At 39.7% G+C, this 27,496-nt stretch overlaps 1 protein-coding gene across 1 annotated transcript in view; it reads right to left on the reverse strand.

Annotated features, from left to right (window-relative positions):
* Positions 1–21,343, reverse strand: part of zgc:171775 (STKc_p38 domain-containing protein) — a 62,113-nt gene extending 40,770 nt beyond the window's left edge. The window contains exons 1-4 of the mRNA XM_034172187.1: positions 21,144–21,343; positions 10,300–10,429; positions 4,798–4,856; positions 4,389–4,500 (exon numbers count right to left, since the gene is read on the reverse strand). Coding sequence (XP_034028078.1) covers positions 4,389–4,500; positions 4,798–4,856; positions 10,300–10,429; positions 21,144–21,277 — 435 coding nt within the window. The 5' untranslated portion in view covers positions 21,278–21,343. The remainder of the gene's footprint in view (positions 1–4,388; positions 4,501–4,797; positions 4,857–10,299; positions 10,430–21,143) is intronic.
* Positions 21,344–27,496: the final 6,153 nt, after the last annotated feature.

Raw genomic sequence — 27,496 nt, forward strand, 5'->3', positions numbered from 1 at the left:
TTGAGGACAGTGATCTTATGTTAATGAGACCCAGTCTAAGGACCTCAGTGGTGTTGACGGTTGAACTGTTTTGGTTTAGGGGTGGTTCCAGAGTAGCATATATAAGATGCCTAGAAGTAGGTTTAGGTTTGAGACATTCCACGCGCGTTGTAGGTAGCAAACACAAAATCTTTGCTATTACTGGAACAACCATTGAGCTATCCTCAATTTCAACATGATCCAATATAGTAATGGGTATTAAGTTTGCAAAGCATATCCCTCTATGATTTTTATGGACACGTCTATGGGAGCAGGCCACAGTCTCAGCTTGTTGAATTTCCCTCCCTGGCAGATAAACTGCACTATCACCATAGTGGATTTTCTGCACTAATTTCCCCGCTAAGCTAATGGATTCCACAGCCACATTTGTCATAAGCCTTGCAGGGTCTCTAATCACCTGCTCCGTAGATTCCTAATATTACCCTCCCTGTAGAGCTCTATCTATGTTCGCAGACAAGATGGCGGCACCTTCCCCAGTAGGGTGGAGGCCGTCCGGCATCAGCAGGCCATGGCAGCCCCAGAACAAAGGCCAGTTATCAATAAAGCTAAAGCCTTGCTGTTGACAAAACTGCGCCAGCCACCTATTTAATGATGTCAGCCTGCTAAATGCCTCATCAGTACCCCAGGAGGGGAGGGGACCACAGACTATTAATCGATGCTGACACATTTTTCTGGCAATGTCACAAGTCCTCTCTATGTCCATTTTTGTGACCTCTGAGTGCTTCATCCTGATATCATTGGTGCTGACTTGAATAACTATACTCAACAAAAATATAAACGCAACACTTTTGGTTTTGCTCCCATTTTGTATGAGACAAACTCAAAGATCTAAAACTTTTTCCACATACACAATATCACCATTTCCCTCAAATATTGTTCACAAACCAGGCGAAATCTGTGATAGTGAGCACTTCTCCTTCGCTGAGATAATCCATCCCACCTCACAGGTGTGCCATATCAAGATGCTGATTAGACACCATGATTAGTGCACAGGTGTGCCTTAGACTGCCCACAATAAAAGGCCACTCTGAAAGGTGCAGTTTTGTTTTATTGGGGGGGATACCAGTCAGTATCTGGTGTGACCACCATTTGCCTCATGCAGTGCAACACATCTCCTTTGCATCATCAGTGAAGAGAACACCTCTCCAATGTGCCAAACGCCAGCGAATGTGAGCATTTGCCCACTCAAGTCGGTTACGACGACGAACTGGAGTCAGGTCGAGACCCCAATGAGGATGACGAGCATGCAGATGAGCTTCCCTGAGACGGTTTCTGACAGTTTGTGCAGACATTCTTTGGTTATGCAAACCGATTGTTTCAGCAGCTGTCCGAGTGGCTGGTCTCAGACGATCTTGGAGGTGAACATGCTGGATGTGGAGGTCCTGGGCTGGTGTGGTTACACGTGGTCTGCGGTTGTGAGGCTGGTTGGATGTACTGCCAAATTCTCTGAAACGCCTTTGGAGACGGCTTATGGTAGAGAAATGAACATTCAATACACGAGCAACAGCTCTGGTTGACATTCCTGCTGTCAGCATGCCAATTGCACGCTCCCTCAAATCTTGCGACATCTGTGGCATTGTGCTGTGTGATAAAACTGCACCTTTCAGAGTGGCCTTTTATTGTGGGCAGTCTAAGGCACACCTGTGCACTAATCATGGTGTCTAATCAGCATCTTGATATGGCACACCTGTGAGGTGGGATGGATTATCTCAGCAAAGGAGAAGTGCTCACTATCACAGATTTCGACTGGTTTGTGAACAATATTTGAGGGAAATGGTGATATTCTGTATGTGGAAAAAGTTTTAGATCTTTGAGTTCATCTCATACAAAATGGAAGCAAAACCAAAAGTGTTGCATTTATATTTTTGTTGAGTGTATGTGACTATATCTCATGTCATGTTCCTTTGTCTGTCTTCCCTTCTGCAGCGTCAGCACCCTAAGATGGGATGCAATGTCACGAGCTCTGGCCCCAGGAATACATTTAACGTCAGCCGGCGTCTGTAACCTGATTTTGCGGGTGATAGAGTCCCCTATCACTAAAGTCCGGTGTTTCGGCTTGGAGATAAGAGTGGAAGTCACTTGTGGGCTCAGAGAAATCACATCAGGTACATCCAAGGGGGAGAACCAATTCACAGTTCGCAGTGGCGAGTGTGATCAGGGTGCCACAACCGGGCACCAAGCCCTACGGGGCTTCCTCCGCCTTGCCACAGCCCGAAAACCGTCCTCCACAGCCGGCGTTTTTAGGCTGATGCTAATGGGCTCGCTCGCCGGCCCAACACTAACCTCATCGGGAGTGCCCGTAACATCTAACTCCACTGCCCTAAGAAGCTGCTCTAACTTACGAACACGGCTCTCTAAGAGAGCCACCCTATCTTCCAACATCACGTAGGATTTATGGAGGGTGTAAAGTAGGTAAAGTAGTGTACTTTGCATACTAGGAAATTCAAGAGTATAGCCAAGCAAGCACAAGCTAACCAATAATGGATAAGCTAACCACTCCTAAGGCTCACACAGATGCAAATAAATGAATTAAGGTTCACAGCAGTTAGATTGAAAGAGTAGCAGAAGTATTAGAAATGTAGGAACAGTAATATATATATATATATATATATATATATATATATATATATATATATATATATATATATATATATATATATGCCACTCCTAAGTTTAACACAAGAGTAAAGTACTAAGCTAAAGTTCACAACAGTTACACTAACAGTTAACTAACAGATGTATATTTTAAAAAAAGGAAATGAAAAAATGAAAATGAGGGTCTGAAGTCGCTAACGCAAGCTAACAGCTAGCGAAGATGCTAGCCGCTCCTAAGATTTACACAGGAGTAAAATAATTACTTAAAATTCACAGCAGTTTGACTGAAAAACTAACAGAAGTATTAACCAGGTAAAAAGAACCAACTATAAAAATAAGGACGGGTGGGAAGGGAGGAGTCGACCTAGCTAGCAAAAGCTAAACGCTAGCAAATGCTAACTGCTAGCAAATTACAACAGGACTATAGTTAAATAACGTACAGAGTAAATACAATTAATAACCAGAAGAGTGCTAAACAGAAAGAAAAGAAACGTATACAACTGTGTGAAGTTCAGAATAGCGTCACAACAACAAACAATCCGTCGGAAACAAGCTGCACAATCTTCCATTCTCACTGGCAAAAATCCAACATAGCCCTGCAAAAAACTGGTGTCCTGTCCAGGGTGTAACCTGCCTCATGCCCTATGACTGCTGGGATAGGCTCCAGCCTCCCCGTGACCCTTGATTGGAGTAGGTAGGCACAGAAAATGAATGAATGAAAAAATCCAACTTGTTTTAAAACATACGTACATGCTGTATTTATACACCGTTTATGTTCTTGTTATCATACACACACTATTACTATTATTATTATTATTGTATTTTATTATTAGTTCTATTTTGTCATTTGATTTTTAAATGGACCACAATGGAAATAAATGTTTTCACTTTCTTGTGTCATCCATATATTTTGAACAGATTTACCATTATATTATGTACTTACTAAATAAAATCACTCACACTTACAATATAGAGGATTTACCCATCCCTGTTGGAATGACGTGTCAGTCCAGAATGTAGCTGGCAACATCCATTTTGCAGTGTTGTTAGTAGCTAATATCCGTAGCTTCTCCAAAAAAATTAGTCTTATCAATGTTCCATTTCAGTGGCGTTCATCCTTGACCCAAAATACATAAGCATAACAAACGGCAAATGTCAGTTCTCCCTGGTTTCTACATGATCGATTTACACCAACACGCAGAGCTTTTTCTCTTTTCCACATTCTGATGCAAGCAAGTGTTTCTATTTTTAGACAAGCAGAAACAGAGACAGTGGTGGAAGACATCAAACGCAATACACGTTTCAGTCATGGTAACGGCAACATGAGACTTAGCAAAACTGACTAAACCAACTGAACTACAAAAACACAATGAATCATAACACCAACAACACTATTAAACTAATATGAACCACAATAACAACATTTAAAACCCCAAAACCCGGAACTCCCATGGTGCATTGCAGCACAATGTCCATTGTTTACTGGTTAGCTAATTGCTCATTTCTTCAAAAATATTTGTCCTATCAACTTTCTGTTTTTGCAGCATTTATCCTTGACCCAAAATGCATAAACATACCAAACAGCAAATGTCAGCTCTCCCCGGTTTCTGCGTAGTCGAAGGCCATATGCATGTTCACAGAGGCCATTTGGCTATTATAATATAGATGCACCTTTAAAATTTGTTTTTAACTACAGGCTTCAACTTGCAATATAATAAACAAGAACCAATTTCTAAAAGAAATGACACATTCACCTTGAGTCCTCTCAGAAGCTGATAGAACAGGTAAATAATGATGCGCTGAGATAATCTGCGACTCTTCATTATGCATCCTAGGTCCTGGGCTACAAAGGGCATAACCATGTAACTAGAAAGAATGAGAAAAGCAGTGTGAGGAGCAGACAAAAATGCAGACAAATGTAAAATTACCTTTAAATGAAAATGAGGTACAACGTAAGCTTATAGGTAAAGTTAGAATATGCAAATCTTAACAGATTTAATGAAGAGTAAATTTAATTGCACAGATATTCAAAGGATACATGAATAAACTTATAGACACACGTGCACCAACTCAACTGGTATATGTATATGAGTGTAAACTTAAATGCAACCGACATGTATAATATGTGCACATACACACTCATGTTCTGAACTGCCAACTCACAAGGTTTGGAAGTTTTCCAGGGAAAAATCAGGTGTGAAGACATCAAGGAGGCAGATCACCTTTAGGAAAAACATGAGGGTGGAGGAACAACACATCATACTCAAATTAAACACACTGCCAACATTGGTGGTTCTAGGGTGGGACAAATGCTCCTAAAAAAAAAAAAAAAAAAAAGATTCATCCCTGTGTGGTCTGTAAGAATTGTGAATACTAAAAGCCAACATAACTAACATGATGGAATCTGTGTTCAAATATATACAGTAGTGTTCAGAATAATAGTAGTGCTATGTGACTAACAGTGATGCCACTCTAATCTGACCACTTCTTTTAGTAACGAGTAATCTAACGCGTTAATCTTTCCAAGTCAGTAATCAGATTAAAGTTACTTCTCCATGTCACTGTGCGTTACTATTATTTTTCATTGTGGGTCAACTTGGTCTGTGGGCAGGAGGTCGGGGTTCGACTGAACGTCCCACTTTCAGTGAGCTGTGAGCTTTTCATCCGCGGTTTTTTGCAGCTGCTCGACTCGTCCTCACCTCTTAAAGGGCGGTGATCAGCACACCTGCACTGAGCTTTACGAAGACATTTTTATACTTTTTTCCTCCTTTATTTAGAATTCTGAGCTGAGCTGCTCCGTATCGTCTCGTTAAAAACAGCTGATCCTCCGCGACGCGTCAACAACTAACACTATTTTCCACTCAAATGCACCTAAACTCTCTTTCTGAGGACCACATGATGTGAAAACGCAATAAAACTTTCTTACCTGTAAATCTGGTCCTGTTTTCTGCATAAATAAATGTTATCCATTCTTTGTGCTCAAACGCCAAAGCAGGGGCGAATCCAGATGGAATGGGGGCGTGGGGCAAGGATGTGCCCCCCACAACAGCCCTAGATTAAAGATCCAGTTTTGAAGCCGTTTTTTACTACAACTACTAATATTGCTTAAAATAATAATAATTTCGACAAGTAAAATGTTTAGAGAGAATTTAAATGTTAGAAAAATGTTAGAATTTAATAGTTACATTTATAAACAATGTAGGTTTGAAATTGCAAGTTTTACTGTTACAGTGTTGTCAACAGTTAAATATGAGGTCAAGAAAGAGGTCTTTATTTTACTTTTTATAAAACAAGTATTTATTTTCATTGAAGTCAAGAAAGGGTGACTATAAAGTGAGTTTTGGCAAAACAGGTATCATTGTCATGTTGACGTGGGTTGTTGTCAACAGCTGGGAAAGTAACTAAAAAAGTAAATAGTAATCTAACTTAGTTACTTTTACAATTGAGTAATCAGTAAAGTAACTAAGTTACCTTTTCAAGGAGTAATCAGTAATCAGTAATTGGATTACTTTTTCAAAGTAACTGTGGCAACACTGGTGACTAAAAAGATTAATCCAGTTTTGAGTATATTTCTTATTGGGGGTCGTCTCACAAACTGTCTGCAGCCCTTGGACCCAAAAAGAACAATTTTACTCTCATCAGTCAACAAAATATTCCTCCATTTCTCTTTAGGCCAGTTGATGTGTTCTCTGGCAAATTGTAACCTCTTCTGCACATGTCTTTTATTTAACAGAGGGGCTTTGCGGGGGATTCTTGCAAATAAATTAGCTTCACACAGGCATCTTCTAACTGTCACAGCACTTACAGGTAACTCCAGACTGTCTTTGATCATCCTGGAGCTGATCAATGGGTGAGCCTTTGCCATTCTGGTTATTCTTCTATCCATTTTGATGGTTGTTTTCCATTTTCTTCCACGTGTATGTTTTTTTTTTTTTTTTTTTTGGTCCATTTTAAAGCATTGGAGTTCATTGTAGATGAACAGCCTATAATTTTTTGCACCTGCATATAAGTTTTCCCATCTCCAATCAACTTTTTAATCAAACTACGCTGTTCTTCTGAATAATGTCTTGAACGTCCCATTTTCCTCAGGCTTTCAAAGAGAAAAGCATGTTCAACAGGTGCTGGCTTCATCCTTAAATAGGGGACACCTGATTCACACCTGTTTGTTCCACAAAATTGCCGAACTCACTGACTGAATGCCACACTACTATTTTTGTGAACACCCCCTTTTCTACTTTTTTTTTTTTTTATTAATAGCCCAATTTCATAGCCTTAAGAGTGTGCATATCATGAATGCTTGGTCTTGTTGGATTTGTGAGAATCTACTGAATCTACTGGTACCTTGTTTCCCATGTAACAATAAGAAATATACTCAAAACCTGGATTAATCTTTTTGGTCACATAACACTACTATTATTTTGAGCATTACTGTATGTATAAGAATCTGTGGTTTGAAACTAAACCATATTATAAACACTAATCACACACTTTAATGTTAAATAAAAAATAAATGTCATTCAGTGACAATCCACATCCCGAATGTCACGGGAGAGGGACGGTTGGAGCGTGAGATCGACAGATGGATCAGTGCAGCGTCTGCAGTGATGCAGTCGCTGTATCGGGCCGTCGTGGTGAAGAGAGAGCTGAGCAGGGGGGCAAAGCTCTCGATTTACGATCGATCTCTGTTCCGACCCTCACCTATGGTCATGAGATTTGGCTCATGCCCGAAAGAACAAGATCGCGAGTACAAGCGGCCGAGATAAGTTTCCTCCGCAGGGTGGCTGGGCGCTCCCTTAGAGATAGGTCGCTGGACGCCTCGCTGGAGAGGTGTTTTGGGCATGTCCCATCGGAAGGAGGCCCCGGGGAAGACCCAGGACACATTGGAGGGACTACGTCTTGCAGCTGGCTTGGGAACACCTTGGGGTTCCCCCGGAGGAGCTGGGGGAGGTGTGTGTGGATTGGGAGGTCTGGGCGGCTTTGCTTGAGCTGCTGCCCCCACGACCCAACCTCAGATGAAGCGGAAGAAAATGGATGGATGGATGGGTGGAGGTCATTCAGTTTGAACCAAAGTGCATGACAGCACACACGATAAAGTGCATGACTGTAAATTTCCAGTTAAAGAAGACTGAACAGTTTGTACCTTATCGTAAAAATTACTGCAGGCAATAAATCTCCACACTTTATTCATTCAAGAATTTGCAGCCATATTTTAAATGCCAGCTGAAACAGCTTCACCCTTGCACAGCCATTCACTTTGGATGTTGAACAGTCTTCACACACTGCACATATTTATACCTTAAATTCACAACACTGATCCTCTGATTCAAATGGTGTGCTTAATTTTTTTCTACACCCTGTTTTTCCTTGGCAGGGGCATGCACTCAGAGTGCTGTAATTTATTATATATATATATATATATATATATATATATATATATATATATATATATATATATACATACATACATACATACATACATACATACACACACACACACACACACTCAACACTCAATAGAACCTTCATGGATATGATTACAGCAATTAAATCAGTGTGGATGATAACTTAAATTTGTTGTTTTATGACAACGTACAAAAAGGATGTACTCCCATTTTTGATTTTTTTTTACACTTTTGTCTATGTTTTTGGTGGGAAAATATGAGAAGTCATGATCCACAAGACACGAATAACTGGATTGAATTGACCTGGGGTAACCTTGCATAAAGGCTAATGAAAGTTGAAATTCTGGTATTATATGCAGTAATTGGAACATACTATTCTCTGAACAGAAGTGTTCTTCTAATCCTCAACACATGACAAGCATGTTGCACTCTTCGACAGAAGACAGTTTTAGGTTCTTGGACAACTGGTAAAAAGTCAGACATGTTTCATACATGCGCAAAAACAATTGTGCAATTGGAATTATACTGTATGTTCTCGGGTGTAGTCAGCAGTAATTGTTTGCACTCGTATGTAAGTGAATATAACATAGTAAGTAATATGAATTTTGTACTGTATGTACTCGGGTGTTTTCGGCAGTAATTGTTTGCACTCGTATGTAAGTGAATATAACATAGTAAGTAATATGGATTTTGCCTACTGTTTAAAAAAAAAATAGGCACAATTTCCTTAATTTTGTTATTGGGATGGAAATTGGGGCTGAAAATTGGAAATAGGAGAACGCCTTTAGACACATAATAACGTAAGTGAAAATGACTCAAAACATTATGTTGAACAGTTTTTAACACAAGCATAATTCAAAGTTCCTGTTCTACATGGTGGCAACACTCAAATTCAACCACCTGTAAGTTGTTCTCCATTTGCAGCTCAAGATTTCTTAGATTATTTGGAAAAGAAATAGGTGACATTAGGTCTAATTTATCCCAGCATGCCTTAGTCCCACCTCTGCATCCTGTTACTGATATGAGTGACATCATTGATATGTCGTCAAGATTTACTAAATTTGATACTATTTCGCTGGGTGTGCTGTCGAAACATGTGACTTCCCTAAATGCACAACCTGTCTTTTCGACCTTATACCAACAAAAATGTTTAAGGGTCTGTGGCCTAGACTTGGGCCAACTGTACTGGAAATTATTAATCTGTCACCAACCTCTGTTCCTAAATGTCATAAACATGTAACCTTGATCCTGGTCTATTGAAAAGCTATAGGCCAATACCAGCCCTATCATTTTGCACTAAAATTCTTGAGAAAGTTATTTCACAGCAGCTCATGGACCAACTTACTGAGAATAATCTCTTTAAGCACCTGCAGTCTGCCACCATTCCACAGAGACAGCTCTTACTAAAGTGGTGAATGATCTTCTGCTTGCAATGAATTCAGACACCACTACGGTTCGGGTACTGTTAGATCTTAGTGTTGCATTTGATCCCCTGACTTGTGTGAAGAAAACTGATTACTATTTACAGGTATTATCAAGTTTTAGAGGTTTTCTTTCAGTTTGAGTTTGAGTGTGGAATTATTACTGTTTTGGTTAAGCATGTATAATTTTCACTGTTACTGCACTTTGTGTGAAATCATAGTCATATCTTATATCACACTGATATGACAATACTGAGATACGATAATGTGGCCATATTGTACAGCCCTACTGTCAACTAGCTGAAAACCTTGTATATTAATTTGCATCTACATTAAACAATGCTTAAAATGGCAGGGGGTTAAGAAGGCTGTAATTAGTGGGGTCTGTGTTGTGGAGCCCCCTAGAAGCTGAAAGTCAAAAAAGAAAACTGCTTAAAAAGGTGTGTGTGTGTGGGGGGGGCAGAAAGGCAAAAAAGGAAAATGTTTAAAAAGGTGGATCCCCCCCCAAGAAGCTGAAAGGTTTTAGCCATGCTAATGCTCTCCTGAAGCATCCTGATGTGCCTTGTGCCTTCTCTACAGCTCTTGTTCTCAAGTCCTGCCTGCCTCAGTGTGTTTTTCGACCTCCTTCCCATTTGTGCACCAACCACTGCTTTCCTCATCACTAAAGTCTTTTGCCAACCAGAGCCGTTTGTGTGAGCCTCGCATTTGTGTCCAAACGTCTTTAACCAACCTGTCTATCAAGTGGTACTGGAATGCACATAAGCGGTTTGTGCTACAGTGTCTATAAAAAATACTACTCGTTGACACGTAAAATGCAGTCTAACATTCATTAAAGTTCTTACATTTTCATGCTGTATGTGGCGGAGCAGTCTGAGCTCCCTATATGCACGTTTGGCATGGATGAGGGACTGGAAAGGACGATACAGCTTCTTGATAGCCACCTTCTCTTTAGTCTTCTGATCAATGGCAGAGCTGAGCAAAAAGAAAGACAATATCAGAGACAAAATGTGTTGTAAAACCATGTGTCATTTATTTCAGCCAAGTTTCATGCAATAGTCCAAGGACCTGCAGATAATTTTGTTGACAAAACAATGCTAACTATCCAGTAACAGTATCATATGGCTGGCCTACACAAAAATGTATGATTACCATCTTGCGGTGGTTGATATTGCCAGGTAGGTATGTCTCAATCAAATGTGTTTGAATTGTTTAACTCAAAGTGTTCTGGTTCTGATTTGGACCAAAGTTGGTGGAAGAGATCAGCCAAGGACAAAGTGATTCAGTTTAGATAAGAATCAGTCTAAAATCAAGATCAAAGGCCAAAGCTCAAAGTTTTGGCCAATGCTAATATATACAGTATATAGCAGTCATAAATATACCTGTGGTTACAGGGTTTAAGTTAGAGTTTAGAAATTTGGAGTACATGGGACTTTGTGTGGTAAAGAATTGGGAGTCCCTTTGTCATTTGATGGAGTCCCCAATCAATCAATGAGTTCTGAACTTCAAATGTGATGTGGAATTGAATTAAAAACCCATTTACCTTTACTACATGGCATGCACAGTTTATTATCAATGGCCCCCCCACCACCCCCCACCCAAAAATAAAGGTGTCCCGATTATTTCCTTGGCTATAGATTCATCTGAACAGAGGGTCTCAAGGCAAAAAAAACTTAGCAAATTCAATTGTTCCTTCCAAAACATGCTCCTTGAATCACAGCAAAACAATAGAAACAGTTTGTGATTCAATGTTCATTAGAGGAACGGATGAAAAAGAAATTATTGATATAGTTCATAAACTTAAGGGGAAAAATCAACTGACAGTGGCCGTTTTGATATGTTTTTCATTAAAATTATTATTGATTGCATTGTTAAGCCTTTAACATATATCTGTAATTTGTCAATAATGACTGGGAAATTTCCTTTCAAAATGAAAATAGCTAAAGTGATCCCATTGTTCAAATTTGGTGACAAGCATGCTTTTTGCAATTATAGGCCAATCTCCCTCTTACCACAATTTTCCAAAATTCTGGAAAAGGTATTTGAAATTAGGTTAAATGATTTTAATGATATATGTTTGGTTTCTGAGTATGTAAGTTGTATTTTATTTGCGGATGATACGACTGTGTTTTGTAGTGGGGATCATTTGGGACAGCTCCTGGACAAGATGGAGAACGAATTACATGAATTAAAAAAAAATGGTTTGATTTAAATAAATTATCGCTCCATTTTGGTAAAACTAAGTCTATCATATTTGGGAATAAGTCCAGGAATTTAAGCAAAAAACTATTACTACATGATATTGAAATTATAACAGGTACAAAATTTCTTGGTGTTCATATTGACGATAGATTAAGCTGGAAACCACATAGTAACTATGTTAAAACTAAAATGTCAAAAGTCATTGCAATTCTGCATAAAGCCCAGGACTTCCTCACCCAACATGCATTAACCACTTTATATCATGCATTACTTGTTCCATATATGACATACTGTGTCAACGTTTGGGGAAATACATGCAGACTAAACCAGTTTTTCTGTTGCAAAAGAAATCTATAAGAATTATCAGTAATAAACCATATCGAGAACCAACAAATTCGTTATTTGCTTTTCTGCAAATTTTAAAATTCTGGGACTTGGTTGATTATAGTACAATACAGATTATGTATAAAGCCAAAAATAAGCTTTTGCCTCTACATGTCCAGAATCTGTTTAAAATGAGAGACTCCAGCTACAGTTTGAGAAGAACATTATTATTTGAGAAATTAAAGATCCGTACTACTGTTAAAAGTCATTGTGTTTCCGTCAGGGGTGTTAATATTTGGAATAATTGTCCTGATAATATTAAAATACTTGGTACACTGGTTGGTTTTAAAAGGCTTTACAAAAGGAATATATTTACCCATTATAGGTTGAAGGATTAGGTTTACCATTTTTGTCACTGTTCACTCTTACTTGTGTGGTTGTGTTTTGAAATTTTTATGATTAAATTAAATTGTTTATGCACCTTTTTTTCTATTTGCTTACACAGTTATTATGACCATATGTGTGTGTGTGTATATATATATATATATATATATATATATATATATATGGGGAGGAGGGTGCTTATAAGCTTTCTGCCTTCTCCCACCACCACCCCCACCCCAAAATAGAGGTGTCCCGATTATTCCCTTGGCTATAGATTCATCTGAATAGAGGGTCTCAGGGCAAAAATTGATTGATTTATTGAACTTTCAAATGTAAATAATTTAACTCACATGTAATATTATCTACAAGAGAATTTGTATATGCATATGTTACACATTATTTTAAAAAAGAGGAGAATAACTATTTCGAGTAAATATTTAGTAATAGCCCCTGTAAACACCAGATAATTATCAAACCACTACACCATCCCTGTATTTTGTGAGAGTCCTTGTACTTCAGTTTAACCTGGATATTGTTTATACTTTGCTTTCATTCCACAGACTGTTCCATAGCTTCACTCTGCAAAACTTCTCCTAGTCATATGAACCTTCTGAATTTTGAAACTGAATTTCCCCTTATCTTATATCCTCCCTCTTGATCACTGAACACATTTTGAATATTTCCTGGTAGTTAGAGAATAATCCTGTGGTGTCTGATGATTTGCACACGTTCATGCTGGATTACGCTTGCAGAGTGAGTTTTCCCGGCGACACATTAGTGGAACCGGTAAAACAGCTATTTGCGACCGTAATCCAGCATGGACGACCGCAAATCATCAGACATCATATTCCCACTCTAATCCAATTCCATCATTTGCATGGTTTATTTTTCTCTAAGTAATTTGGTCGGCAAATCATTGTGAATGGGTGTGGTCAGCTCATCAAAGCTACCCGTAGCAACAGTGCGTTCATGCCAAACTGGAAATTCTGTGAGCAGACCCACAGATTTCTCCAGCTTGTCAGCTGCACTGAGTTAAATCCACGGTAAATCCATCAATCAATCCAGTTAAATCCGTTAAATCCAAGGATTTCTGCATCGCCGTCCCTGCACTAGTTTCTGTCGCTCTCAGCTGACAGCACTATTAGTGACACCTACGCAGCAACGCGGTCAGGCGGCAGAGTAGCACATCAAATGTGAAACAGTTTTAATATTTTACCACCATCCACATGATATTTTATGGTCTGAAATCTCACACGATTAACCAATCAGATTTGCGGAAAAAATGTAATTGGATTTGAATTGGATATTTTTTGCTTTAAACATTGTTTCTCCTGTTTGAAATTTCACAATATCTGTCAAATCCTATAATATGGACTGTAAACATACATACACTGCATAAATACATTACAAATAATCTGTATTGCTCTTTCATGGAGAATAGCTGAATGTAATGAAATTTCTAGTTGTTGCCGAGATCTCTGAACAGTAGCTTAAATATGGCAAAAACTACTGAACATTAGAGAAGGTGATTTCTGATCCAGAATATGTATTGCTCTATTCAGTACTGAAATGCTTCTTAACAGTTCATTATGTACACATTTAATGTGTGATTTCTACAATTCCATCATCGTTACACAAAGAAATTTATTCATGTGGACCCCTTTCAAATAACATGAATTTTGTTTTGCTCAAATGTAACAGTTATTTGTTTTCTATCAAACCATATTTTTAATTTATTAATTTCAGTCATGATATCTTCGAACAGTTGATTTAAATTCTTCCCAGAACACAAGGTGGAGAGTTGAACATGCAGCCAGCACCACCACTCAGTTAGCACCCTTCTACAATCCAGCTGTTCCAACAGTCAGTATGCAGCAGCCAGCAAACATGATGCTTTATATGCATTACGCAAATGCATTACATTTCAAAAATTAACATTCTAAATGGAAAAGAAAGTTTCAAAATCATAAAATCACTTTTATTTAAAATGCCTTTTTTTATATATGTATTTCAATCATTCACATTTTGTACACCTGCCATCTCCATTCAAGGTTACGGGGGTGGGGGTGGAGGGATCTAGAGGCTACGCCTGCGGCCATTGGGTGAGAGGTGGGGTACACCCTGGATAGGATGGCAGTCTATCACAGCCTTTTTAGTGGAGCAGATAATATCAGTTTTACAGCAAAATCGTGCAAATATTGGTACAGGCAATAACATCTGACATGATGATTCCCAAGATAGCACTTAACAACTCCAACAGATTGGCCACTTGGAAATCCAAGATGGCTGCTATTTTCCAAGATGGCCACTAAAATTACCTATTGAAAAATTACTTTTTGCACTGAAATTGTTGTGTGTGTGCTCCGCTGCCCCTGTTAGTGTCTTTTGTGTTTTGGATGTGTCCTTGTCCATTGAGGCTTTTCAGGTTTCAAATCCCGCAATACCTCGGAGAGGTCGCTGCGCTGCGAGATCTCAGTAACATTGAGAACTGCATTGATATGCTGTGATCACGCTTCACTTTAACCGCTGCACACAGACAACACAATTAACATTGCAACATAAAACTATTTTTATATTGTGCCTAAAACTCTCATCAATATATTCTCTGGGTTTATAGACGTTATTGCGTTTGTTTTATGTAAACGTGAGAATCACAGGCTGTCTCTCCGTTATTTTCAATGGGAGCTGCTGTGAGCTACGCTCGCTTCCTGATCATGTCGTTCTGGGGGAAAGTGAAGTTTGCTTTTTAACGTCTTGATTATTGTTCTTTACAACACTGTTTGTCCTCTTTGTTCCAGACTAATATAATATGTCTGTAATTCGGTTTGCACTTATTAAATTCCACGCAGATTAAACGTAGCAGACACAGATTTTTTGTTATAATTGTTTTAGCAAGTTTTCAGGGTATCATACAGCAGTCTCTTATTAACGTGATGAAAAGCATAAAAAAAAGACATTTTTGTAGTATAATATTCATTTACAATGGTCATTGTGTGGATTCTCTGTTGTTTTGACTGCAGCGACTCTCTGGCACGCAAGGGATTATGGGATACGTGAAAACCCCGAATATGTGTTTTGCCTGGAGGTTTTCTGTGATTCACCTGTTGTTTTTGTGTTGTGTATGCATCCCTGAGCTGTGTCTGTCATGTGTCTGAGTCTGGTGTGAGTCCCGTGTGTGTGTGTGTGTGTGTGTGTGTGTGTGTGTGTGTGTGTGTGTGTGTGTGTGTGTGTGTGTGTGTGTGCATGCGCACCCCTGGGCTGTACCGGACTGGCGTATATCTGAGTGGATGTCTGTTTCCTGGTTTGTGTCTGGAGTTTCATGCTTGTCTCTGTCGTGTGGGTCCCGTATGTGTGTCTCGTGTGGGTCTGGTGTGTGTATGATTGCTCCTGTGTCTGTCATTTGTGTGTGTCCCGTTTTGGTGTGTGTATGTGGGCGTGTCTCCCACTGTAAGTCTCCTTCAGGATGTGTCTGCTGTCTATGTGTCCTTGTCAGTCCTCGGTTCCCGCTCCATCATGTCTTTGTGTTTGGTACTCCGGTCAGGTCTCTGTGTTCCCCTGTCCTCTGGACTCCTGGTCTTTGTGGTTTTGGTTCTTTAGTGTCTATTGTTGTATCTTCTGTGGTTGGTCACCTTCCTCAGTTTTTTCTGTTGTCACTTGCATTTGTCTTTTGTTTTGTTTTCTGGTCATTGTGTTTGAGGGTTTATTATTTATCATGCTGTTTTTCTGTTCCATGTGTTTTTACATTCTTTGCTGTTTGAGTTTTCGCATGTCCTTGTTATTTTCCGGTCTGCTGTGATTTTGCACCTGTCACCATTTGTCTGCTCATGTGTCCTGTTGTTTCATCTTGTGATCTGTCTTATATTTGCTACGTGTGTAAGCACACCTTTGTCTACTCTACTGTCTTAGTTTAATCCTTCCCATTGCACTTCCCAGTTACTTTTCTGCCCTGTGTTTTTGTGTTGGACATTTTTGTTGTATGCACATACAGGCACCTGCCTTTTAGTCTTTTTGTTCTCACTTGGACCATTAAAGCACTTTGGTTTTTGCAGTCTCATTTTTGTGTCCTGGCTGCCTGCTTACTTGGGGTTCTCTTAGACTCAGATTTGGCCTAAATCCCAATAGAAATGCTCCTACACAATTAATCTGTTTTACAGCATCAGTGAAATCCAAGATGGCACGTAATTTCACAATGGCTGCCAAATTGACCCAAAATCAAACGTCTTTACATATTTAATTTGTGTGATTTTGCTGTCAAATTGTAGGTTTTCAGGCATGCCGGATTTAATTTTTCATATTCCACCAACAATATGACATTATTAGTGGCATAAATTTCCACTTGTTCATGTTGCCTGCAGATATTAAAAATTACAACACAATATAGTAAATACTTAACACCTTTTAATAGGCCTACATGCTGTACTTTCAAGAGGTGAACACTTTCAAAACATATGCTGGGTGAAAACCATTAATACTAAATGTAAGAAACTTCACCCTATTTTGGCACATAAAATATAACATAATAAATACCATAAATAGCAGATATAATATTACTAAATGGAATAAATCCATTAAATTGGAGCAGTTCTACGTAAAAGTTGGTTTTTGATGTGTCATTTTGGCGGCCAGTTTGGCACACATATGGAGTTCAGGTCCTGAATTGCTCAACAACATCAACATTGCTAAAGGTCACTCACTGACGTCAAGGTCATATCTGCCTCTTTGTCAGCCTAATTTTTCCAGGTCCTCTTGCTGATTTCTGCCAAGCATAGTATGACAATCCAGGTTGACCCTAAAATTGCCTAAAATTAATTTGAGCAAAGGACAAGGAATTTGATTTTCACCGTGATTTGGACAAAATGTGTCACACTCAGGCATGTGGAAGAAGATCAAAGTCACTGGGCTCAAATGTCAGAGTGCCGTATTGCCTTTATGTAAATCAGAAAAGACACGGACATCCAAGATGTGTAAAACGGTGTGCTGGATCAAAAATGAGACAAATATCAAAGCAAGAATTCCCTTCTTCAGACCTACAGTGAGGAAAACAAGTATTTGAACACCCTGTGATTTTGCAAGTTCTTCCACTTAGATGTCATGGAGGGGTCTAAAATTTTCATCTTAGGTGCATGTCCACTATGACAGACATACTCTAAAAAAATAAAAAAATAAAAATCCGTAAATCACAATGTATGATTTTTTAAATAATTTATTTGTATGTTACTGCTGCAAATAAGTATTTCAACACCTGTGAAAATCAATGTTAATATTTGGTACAGTAGCCTTTGTTTGCAGTTACAGAGGTCAAATGCCTTCAGTTGGTTCAGAATGCTGCAGCTAGAGTACTGACGGGGACTAGCAGGAGAGAGCATATCTCACCCGTGTTGGCCTCCCTTCATTGGCTTCCTGTTAATGCTAGAATAGAATTTAAAATTCTTCTTCTTACTTATAAGGTTTTGAATAATCAGGTCCCATCTTATCTTAGGGACCTCGTAGTACCATATTACCCCATTAGAGCGCTTCGCTCTCAGACTGCGGGCTTACTTGTAGTTCCTAGGGTTTGTAAGAGTAGAATGGGAGGCAGAGCCTTCAGCTTTCAGGCTCCTCTCCTGTGGAACCAGCTCCCAATTCAGATCAGGGAGACAGATACCCTCTCTACTTTTAAGATTAGGCTTAAAACTTTCCTTTTCGCTAAGGCTGGATCGGGTGACCCTGGACCATCCCTTGGTTATGTTGCTTTAGACGTAGACTGTGTTTCATAATTATTGTATGGCCTTGCCTTGCAATGTGGAGCGCCTTGGGGCAACTGTTTGTTGTGATTTGGCGCTATACAAGAAAAAAGTTGATTGATTGATTGAAATGTTTCCTGTAGTTTTTCACCAGGTTTGCACACACTGCAGCAGGGATTTTGGTCCACTCCTCCATACAGATCTTCTCCAAATCTTTCAGGTTTGGAGTTTCAGCTCCCTCCAAAGATTTTCTATTGAGTTCAGGTCTGGAGACTGGCCAGGCCACTTCAGGACCTTGTAATGCTTCTTACAGAGCCCCTCCTTAGTTGCCCTGGCTGTGTGTCTGGGGTCATTGTCATGCTGGAAGACCCAACCATGACCCATCTTCAGTGCTCTTACTGAGGGAAGGAGGTCGTTAGCCAAAATCTCGCAATACATGACCCCATCCATCCTCCCTTCAATACGGTGCAGTCATCCTGTCCCCTTTGCAGAAGGGGACAGGATGACTCACGGTTGGGATGGTTTTCGTGGGGTTGTTCTCATGCTCTAAACATGGTAAGTGGAGTTGATTCCAAAAAGCTCTATTCTGGTCTCATCTGACCACATGACCTCCTCCCATGCCTCCTCCGGATCATCCAGATGGTCACTGGTGAACTTCAAACAGGCCTGGACATGTGCTGGCTTGAGCAGGGGGACCTTGCTGCCCTGCAGGATTTTAAACCATAACAGCATCATGTGTTACTAATGTAATCTTTGTGACTGTGGTCCCAGCTCTCTTCAGGTCATTGACCAGGTCCTCCTGTGGAGTTCTGAGCTTTCTCAGAATCATCCTTACCCCACAAAGTGAGATCTTGCATGGAATCCCAGACTGAGGGAGATTTACAGTCATCTTGTGTTTCTTCCACTTTCTAATAAATAATCATAACAGTTGTTGTCTTCTACCAAGTTGCTTGCCTGTTGTCCTGTAGTCCATCCCAGCCTTGTGCAGGTCTACAGTTTTGTCCCTGGTGTCCTTAGACAGCTCTTTGGTCTTAGCTATGGTGGACATGTTGGAGTGTGATTGATTGAGTGTGTGTGAACAGGTGTCTTTTATACAGGTAACAAGTTCAAACAGGTGCAATTAATACAGGTAAAGAGTGCAGAATAAGAGGGCTTCTTAAAGAAAATTTAACAGGTCTGTGTGAGCCAGAATTCTTGCTGGTTGGTAGGTGTTCAAATACTTATTTGCAGCAGTAACATACAAATAAATTATTTAAAAAAAATCATACATTGTGATGTCCGGATTTTTTTTTTAGATTATCTCTCACAGTCGACATGCACCTAAGATGAAAATTTTAGACCCCTCCATGATTTCTAAGTGGGAGAACTTGCAAAACCGCAGGGTGTTCAAATACTTATTTTCCTCACTGTATGTCTGAAGAAGGGCAGCACCCGAAACGTCACTACTACGATTGGTGTCCAAATAAAGCTTTTGCATGGGAGCACTCAGGTTGTTCTGATTCTTACTTATCTTCATGCCCATGGGTACTTTTGCCTCCCTGATCAAACGTCAAGGCCACATAGAACCATATATTGTGGCATGACTAAATCGCAAAGCATGGTTTTGCATGGATTGGTGGAAAACATGTGTAGGCGTTACAGTGTCTGAGCTGGATTCCTGTAGGCTGCTAAGTTGATCCATGTTGATGGAGGAAACTGGTGTTACATCAGTGGACCTGCATGGACTTGCTGACATACCTCAGGCAGACTTGAGCAATTGTGTTCACACATGTCCCTGTAATGTAGACCTATACTGCTTGTGGTGCAGTCTGACAGTGGAATGCAGACTGCACTCCTGAATAAGTAACCTGTGGAAAATCATTTGTCAAACCTTCCAGCTCTGAATACAGAACAACCTTTGAATGTCTTAAAATCAGCTGAGCAAATGGCCTAAAAATGAGATAAAGGGACAATCTTTATTAAAGAAAAAAAAAAAATTCAAAACAGATTTAGAATAAGTTAACACTCATTGACTGAATAAAAATTTTTACAAAATTATCCTAAAAAATTTGGTGTAATATTTTAGACACGGTTTGTTCACATCACTGTTCATAAACAACACCCTAAAAAGCCTTTTATTTTCATAGTGCAGCAGATAAGTGAAACAATCATGCAAATGGTGATAAAAGCATCAAATTTGGCAGAAATACTCCTTAGACATCATAAAGATTCCAAAAAGGTATAGTTTGGACCATCTGTGACTGAATTCTATGGAAGTACGGGATAAAAACAGCAAGAATGGTGACAAAGGTCAGTGTCGTTTTGTACAGGGGTCAAAAATTAAAGTTGCTCCAGTTTTGGTAAAAAGTGATGCAAATTACTAGTTGAGTTAGCACAGATTTAAAAAGGAATAGTTTGGACCATGTATCATCCTTACTTATCACGTTAAGGGGTAACATATGTCACATGTCATAAAATCCAACAGACATAGACCTTGTTTGACCTTTACTTTGCAGACCAAGCATTCAACACTGTCAACACTATTCCATTTATTAATCCTATTAGCTCAACCAACTAATAGTTGAGCTCAACTCAGGCAAATAAAGTGGAATATTTTTCAATATGATTACAGCATCTTTTAATTTTGACCTCTAATTCTTCAATTGACCCCTACCTGACCAACGATTGAACAGTCAAGTGGCCAATCGTTTTTTTTTTTTTTCAAAAGAGGTGTGTCCGAGGAGTATTTCTGCTGAATTTGATGCTTTTATCACCATTTGCAGGATTCCGCTCTAAATATTCTATTATCCGCTGCACTATTACCTATGATCAGATGACACACATAGAAAATTTTGATTTAATGTTGCAATAAGAAACTTTTAAATATGGCATTTGTTTAAGAAAAAAAATTAAAAGTGGCCCCTTTAATTTTTTTTAAGAGGTGTTGTAGTTTGCTTTTAAAAAGGAACAAAAAGAGTAGAAGACGTTTTTCTTCTTTTTTTAGATTCCAGGTGACGCCTTCAGTTCATGTTAAAGCACAGTGCCGGAGCCCGGGGCCCCTCCCCGGCCACACTCACCACACTGTCCCGTAAGCTCCGGAGCCCACCGGCCGCAGCGCGGTGTACCTCAGCGGGACGTCCCACGTTGTTTTCTGAATGTCCACTGTGTGAAAACCGCCTATGGTGGGATAATCTCTCGCCTGTAACGCCATCAGGTTCGTCTCTTTAAGGTTCCAACACGGAGTTCAGTCAGAAAAAAGTGCTGTTTGCTTCGATCTGTCAGGTGTGCAAAGGTAGAGCACACAGGAGGACACGCCCCCTGCTCACTGCTGCCCCTGGTGGCCGCACCTGTAATACACACTGACCTGAAACATGAACATCTTTGTCATGAAATTAAAATTTAAAGTAGAAATCCTCCTTCTCCTCAGTAACTTGATTTCCTCTTTCCTATCTAGTGCAGAAAGACAACATTTGTTGACTGTATGAGATTTTTCCAACAAAACACATCATTTGATTGATTTGCTGTAGGGGAGACTGGGGTTGGTTGCCACAGTTTTTTTTAAATTTCATTAACATCATCATAGTTGGCAGCACAGTGGCTTAGTGGTTAGCACTGTTGCCTCACAGCAAGAAGGTTGTGGGTTCGCTTCTCCACTGTGGCATTTTTGTGTGGAATGTGCATGTTTTCCCCGTGTTTGGGTTGGTTCCCTCCAGGTGCTCCTCCCACATGCAGGTTAGGCAAACTGGATATTTTAAACTGTCTGTAGGTGTGCGTGCAGACATGTGTGTGTTTATTTGTCTATATGTGGCCCTGCGACAAACTAGCATTTTGTCTAGGGTGCATGCCGCCTCATGCCCTATGGCTGCTGGGATAGGCTCCAGCCCCCCATGACCCTAAATTGGAGTAAGGGAGTATAGAAAATGGATGTATCATCATAGTTCAGTCACAAGATGGTCAGCACTTTTATTTTCAGCATAATGATACACAAAATTTTGTATTTGCCCAAGAAGTTATGGGCTCATTGAAATTTATGTCTTTATTTTGGGTGGGGTGGGGCGGGGGTGATAAATTTATCCAATGACTGCTTGACATTAAGTATATTCTTTAATGTGGCATTAATACCAATGTGTACATGAGATAATAAGAAATTATGAATTAAAAAAAGTTGCCGCATCTCTTATAGTTTTTGGAATTAAGCCATTTTTGATGACTGTTGATGAAAATATGATTTTTAAATCAAGCACTCACTCAATAAAACCCAACTTAGGTTGAAATTTAAAACACACATGCAGACATGCACACACACCTGTATTTTACCTCTGAGACAGACTAGAATCACTTAGAGAGTGTAACACTAGCAAGTGAAAAGTTTGTCACACAGTCATTCAAAAGCTTCTTATACACTCAACAAAAATATAAACGCAACACTTTTGGTTTTGCTCCCATTTTGTATGAGATGAACTCAAAGATCTAAAACTTTTTCCACATACACAATATCACCATTTCCCTCAAATATTGTTCACAAACCAGTCTAAATCTGTGATAGTGAGCACTTCTCCTTTTCTGAGATAATCCATCCCACCTCACAGGTGTGCCATATCAAGATGCTGATTAGACACCATGATTAGTGCACAGGTGTGCCTTAGACTGCCCACAATAAAAGGCCACTCTGAAAGGGTGCAGTTTTGTTTTATTGGGGGGGATACCAGTCAGTATCTGGTGTGACCACCATTTGCCTCATGCAGTGCAACACATCTCCTTCGCATAGAGTTGATCAGGTTGTCAATTGTGGCCTGTGGAATGTTGGTCCACTCCTCTTCAATGGCTGTGCGAAGTTGCTGGATATTGGCAGGAACTGGTACACGCTGTCGTATACGCCGGTCCAGAGCATCCCAAACATGCTCAATGGGTGACATGTCTGGTGAGTATGCCGGCCATACAAGAACTGGGACATTTTCAGCTTCCAAGAATTGTGTACAGATCCTTGCAACATGGGGCCGTGCATTATCCTGCTGCAACATGAGGTGATGTTCTTGGATGTATGGCACAACAATGGGCCTCAGGATCTCATCACGGTATCTCTGTGCATTCAAAATGCCATCAATAAAATGCACCTGTGTTCTTCGTCCATAACAGACGCCTGCCCATACCATAACCCCACCGCCACCATGGGCCACTCGATCCACAACATTGACATCAGAAAACCGCTCACCCACACGACGCCACACACGCTGTCTGCCATCTGCCCTGGACAGTGTGAACCGGGATTCATCCGTGAAGAGAACACCTCTCCAACGTGCCAAACACCAGCGAATGTGAGCATTTGCCCACTCAAATCGGTTACGACGACGAACTGGAGTCAGGTCGAGACCCCGATGAGGACGACGAGCATGCAGATGAGCTTCCCTGAGACAGTTTCTGACAGTTTGTGCAGAAATTCTTTGGTTATGCAAACCGATTGTTCCAGCAGCTGTCCGAGTGGCTGGACTCAGACGATCTTGGAGGTGAACATGCTGGATGTGGAGGTCCTGGGCTGGTGTGGTTACACGTGGTCTGCGGTTGTGAGGCTGGTTGGATGTACTGCCAAATTCTCTGAAACGCCTTTGGAGACGGCTTATGGTAGAGAAATGAACATTCAATACACGAGCAACAGCTCTGGTTGACATTCCTGCTGTCAGCATGCCAATTGCACGCTCCCTCAAATCTTGCGACATCTGTGGCATTATGCTGTGTGATAAAACTGCACCTTTCAGAGTGGCCTTTTATTGTGGGCAGTCTAAGGCACACCTGTGCACTAATCATAGTGTCTAATCAGCATCTTGATATGGCACACCTGTGAGGTGGGATGGATTATCTCAGCAAAGGAGAAGTGCTCACTATCACAGATTTAGACTGGTTTGTGAACAATATTTGAGGGAAATGGTGATATTGTGTATGTGGAAAAAGTTTTAGATCTTTGAGTTCATCTCATACAAAATGGGAGCAAAACCAAAAGTGTTGCGTTTATATTTTTGTTGAGTGTAGATTCATAAACATCAAACATATCTGGTTCTGTGTAGCCTTGACATTTCATCAGTTCTGTCCAAAATTGAACCACTTTATCCATGACTAAGGGCCCTGTCCCACTGGCGTTTAGAAGGATTTGTGTATGGATTACGCAAAAAAATTGGCTCATATTTGCTTAACATCCGCAATATGCGTGAAACATGCTTGTATGAGTCGGCCGACACCCGCACACGTCCGCACTTATCTGCGGAGGCACGTTTTTCCTTTACCACAATTTTTGAGCTGCACAAAATTTTGGCTGCGGATGACATCCACCTTACATACTCAATACATACACAATACAGTCAATCTGTGCGCTGTATATTCGCCATCATCTGCTGATATCCGCAACTGACAGGGATTTGCAGCTTGGCAGTGGACTGGGACAGTGTGTAAAACGGATATTTTGCGTGCCCATCATGTCCACATCACAAACTAAAATAAGTTGTAGTGACTGCATACAGATTGGCAACGAATAAAGCGTTTTTATTATGTCTGCTTTGCATCTGATTTGCGGTGGATGCAAATCAGATGCGCTGTGTTCACAGCTGGATGCTGTTCTTTGTTCTACCGGCTGCCACGCGCTCTGTGCTGGATGCTGCCTATATAAAATAATTATTTCATGGCGGATTAATCATTTTATTCTGCAAATTGCCTGTTGAAAATGGCTCTAATCACCTCCTGCATCACAGAGGAAGCCGTTCGAGCTCAGCTGCAGAAAGCATTTTGAGCCATCTAAAAAGGTAATTATTTGACTTGTTTACATTGTCAAGGCTTGATAAAACAGTTGCGTGTTTTTTCCTTCTTGTCTGCAGCTGTTACACTATTTATTCCTGTGTTTATAACAGATTTAACTTCGTGCACGATGCATCATAATACACCCATAATACTGCCGTGATAATCGCAATGCGTCTGATCCGTTTCCTCAACACATGCGTTATACAACCGTGATTGTTCATCATATATTCGCTATATGTTATTAATATATCCGTAATTCATACTGGGACATTTGTCATTTGTGGCCATTTTTGTTGCGGACGACAACAAACGGCCTTACTTTGTATACTCAATTCATGCGCAATTAATCCTCTCCCCAGTCGGACAGGGCCCTAACAGCCAATTTTTCTCCCATGTTTAATCCACATTACCACCAAACAGTTTGCATTAAACAGTTCTAACCTTGAGTTTGACTGTTCAAAGTCACTCAAGGTTAAAAGTCATGTGGCCAAAACAAGGGTTATCTGATTCCATGTTAGTATATAACAGTGGTTACTGGTATATCTTTGACCAAATTCTTGAATTTACCATTCTGGTTTAAATATTCTCTATTTATAACTGCTGGGCCACAATTTTAAACTTGGACTGTGACCTTCACTTTCAACCAGTCTGACTCAAAATCAGTTCACTTTGTCCTTGGTAGAACCTCAGTAATTCCGTTTGGGCCAAATTGGATTAAAATTCTTTGAGTTACATTGTTGAAACCCACACACACACTACAGGTAGACATACAACTAAAAATGACTATTGGGCCTTGGCAAAGGTATTGAGAAAGGATTGGTACAGTTCAGCCAGCCGCAAAACAAAATCAGCTTTATCATCTGCTCGCTCATAAATCATCATGTTCATTCAAAGTTATGATGCAGTACATCCAGAAAGTACACACAGCACTCACTTTTTCCATATTTTGTTATGTTACAGCCTTATTCCAAAATGGAGCAAATTAATTTTCCCCCTCAAAATTCTACTCTCACAACACCCCATAATGACAACATGAAAAGCTTTTTTTTCAATTTTTTTGCAAATGTATTAAAAAATAAAAATTCTAAGAAATCACATGTACATAAGTATTCACACTATTTGCTCAACACTTTGTTGATGTACCTTTGACCAGTGTTGTATAGTAACGAAGTAAAAATACTTCACTACTGTACTTAAGTACGTTTTGGGAGACTTTGTACTTTACTTGAGCTTTTTCAGTTCAGCTTACTTTCACTTTTACTTCCCTACATTTCCGACCTTAATTGCATACTTCTACTCCGATACATTTTCTATATGCCATGCTGTTACTCGTTACAAAAAAAAAAGAAACACATGAAAACATACATGTCAACCTATACAGATTGTCCGTAAATTGTACGGATTTTTCCGAGTTTCAGAGTCATACGGACATACAAATAAAGTCTTACGGATATTCAGGGTTTGGTCTGCAGCGGGTTTGTAATCAACCGTTTCTGCAGCGCGACTCCACTTTGATGTGTGAGTCATTGAAGCAATGCTTCTCAGAAACGGCAAGTCTGCTTCTTAACTCCTCTCAAAGCCATTAAAATATCGTGAGTCGCTTTTGTGTGGATTAAAGTCACTAACTGGAACTCATCTTGTTGCAGTCAAGAAATGAGAATCGTCCTCCGTTCCGTGCGTTTGGAGCCGCGCAGCTGTGTGGCTCTCTGCTGAGACAGAGTCCAATCAGAATTAATAACTTCAAATTTCCGCTTTAAATAAAATGACACCTCTTTCCAAATGCTGTAATACAGAAAATAAATTACAATAGACTAAAACGTTTTTTTTCTTCCCAAAATGAGACGTCTTGTGTTCTTTATGAATTAAAATGATGCTGACGTGCAGCACAGCAGCTATAAGAGCTCAGCTCAGATATATGGAAAGATATTCATGCCAAAATGTCTGAAGGGAAATGCTTTTCACAAAAACTACAGATTTTGTTTATTCCTATTTATGTCCAGAGATCAAGGATCCACCATGTAGAGTTTATTATGTCCAAAGTTTAAGGATCCAGTGTCCAATTTCATATTTATTTACTTTAAGACTCAATAAAATGTTGTTCAAATCAATTTCAATTTAATGGGCTGATAAAGCGCCAAATCACAACAAAAGCCGTCTCAAGGCACCTCACATAGAACAGTTCAACATAAAATAATTAAAATAAACAAATAAAAATTAAAAAAATTCAAATACATAATTAAAAACAGAAGTAAAATATTAAAACAGATAAAAAATAAAAACTAGTCATAAGAAAGAGAATTAAAAATGGGCTTTAAGGCTTGACTTAATTAAAAATGTCCACAGACTCCAACTGCCTCACGGTCGTAGGAAGACCGCTCCACAGAGCGCGTGCACGATAAGAGAAAGCTCTTTAACCTGCTGACATAGAAAACCTGTAAAGCCTGTTTTTAGTACACAAAAAAATCACAAGAGGTATAGATATGGGAATTGATAAGGAATCGGAACGATAAGCGGAATTAATAATGATATCTATCGATAAAATCTTATCGATACTCATCCCTAATAAACACAGGGGCGAAGTCGAGGATCATGGACGTGCCCGTCTGCAACATCAGCACTGGCGAGGCAATTTTCGATACACTTGATG

The sequence above is a fragment of the Thalassophryne amazonica genome, chromosome 6 (genome assembly GCF_902500255.1).
Source record: "Thalassophryne amazonica chromosome 6, fThaAma1.1, whole genome shotgun sequence".
Taxonomy (NCBI): Eukaryota; Metazoa; Chordata; class Actinopteri; order Batrachoidiformes; family Batrachoididae; genus Thalassophryne; species Thalassophryne amazonica.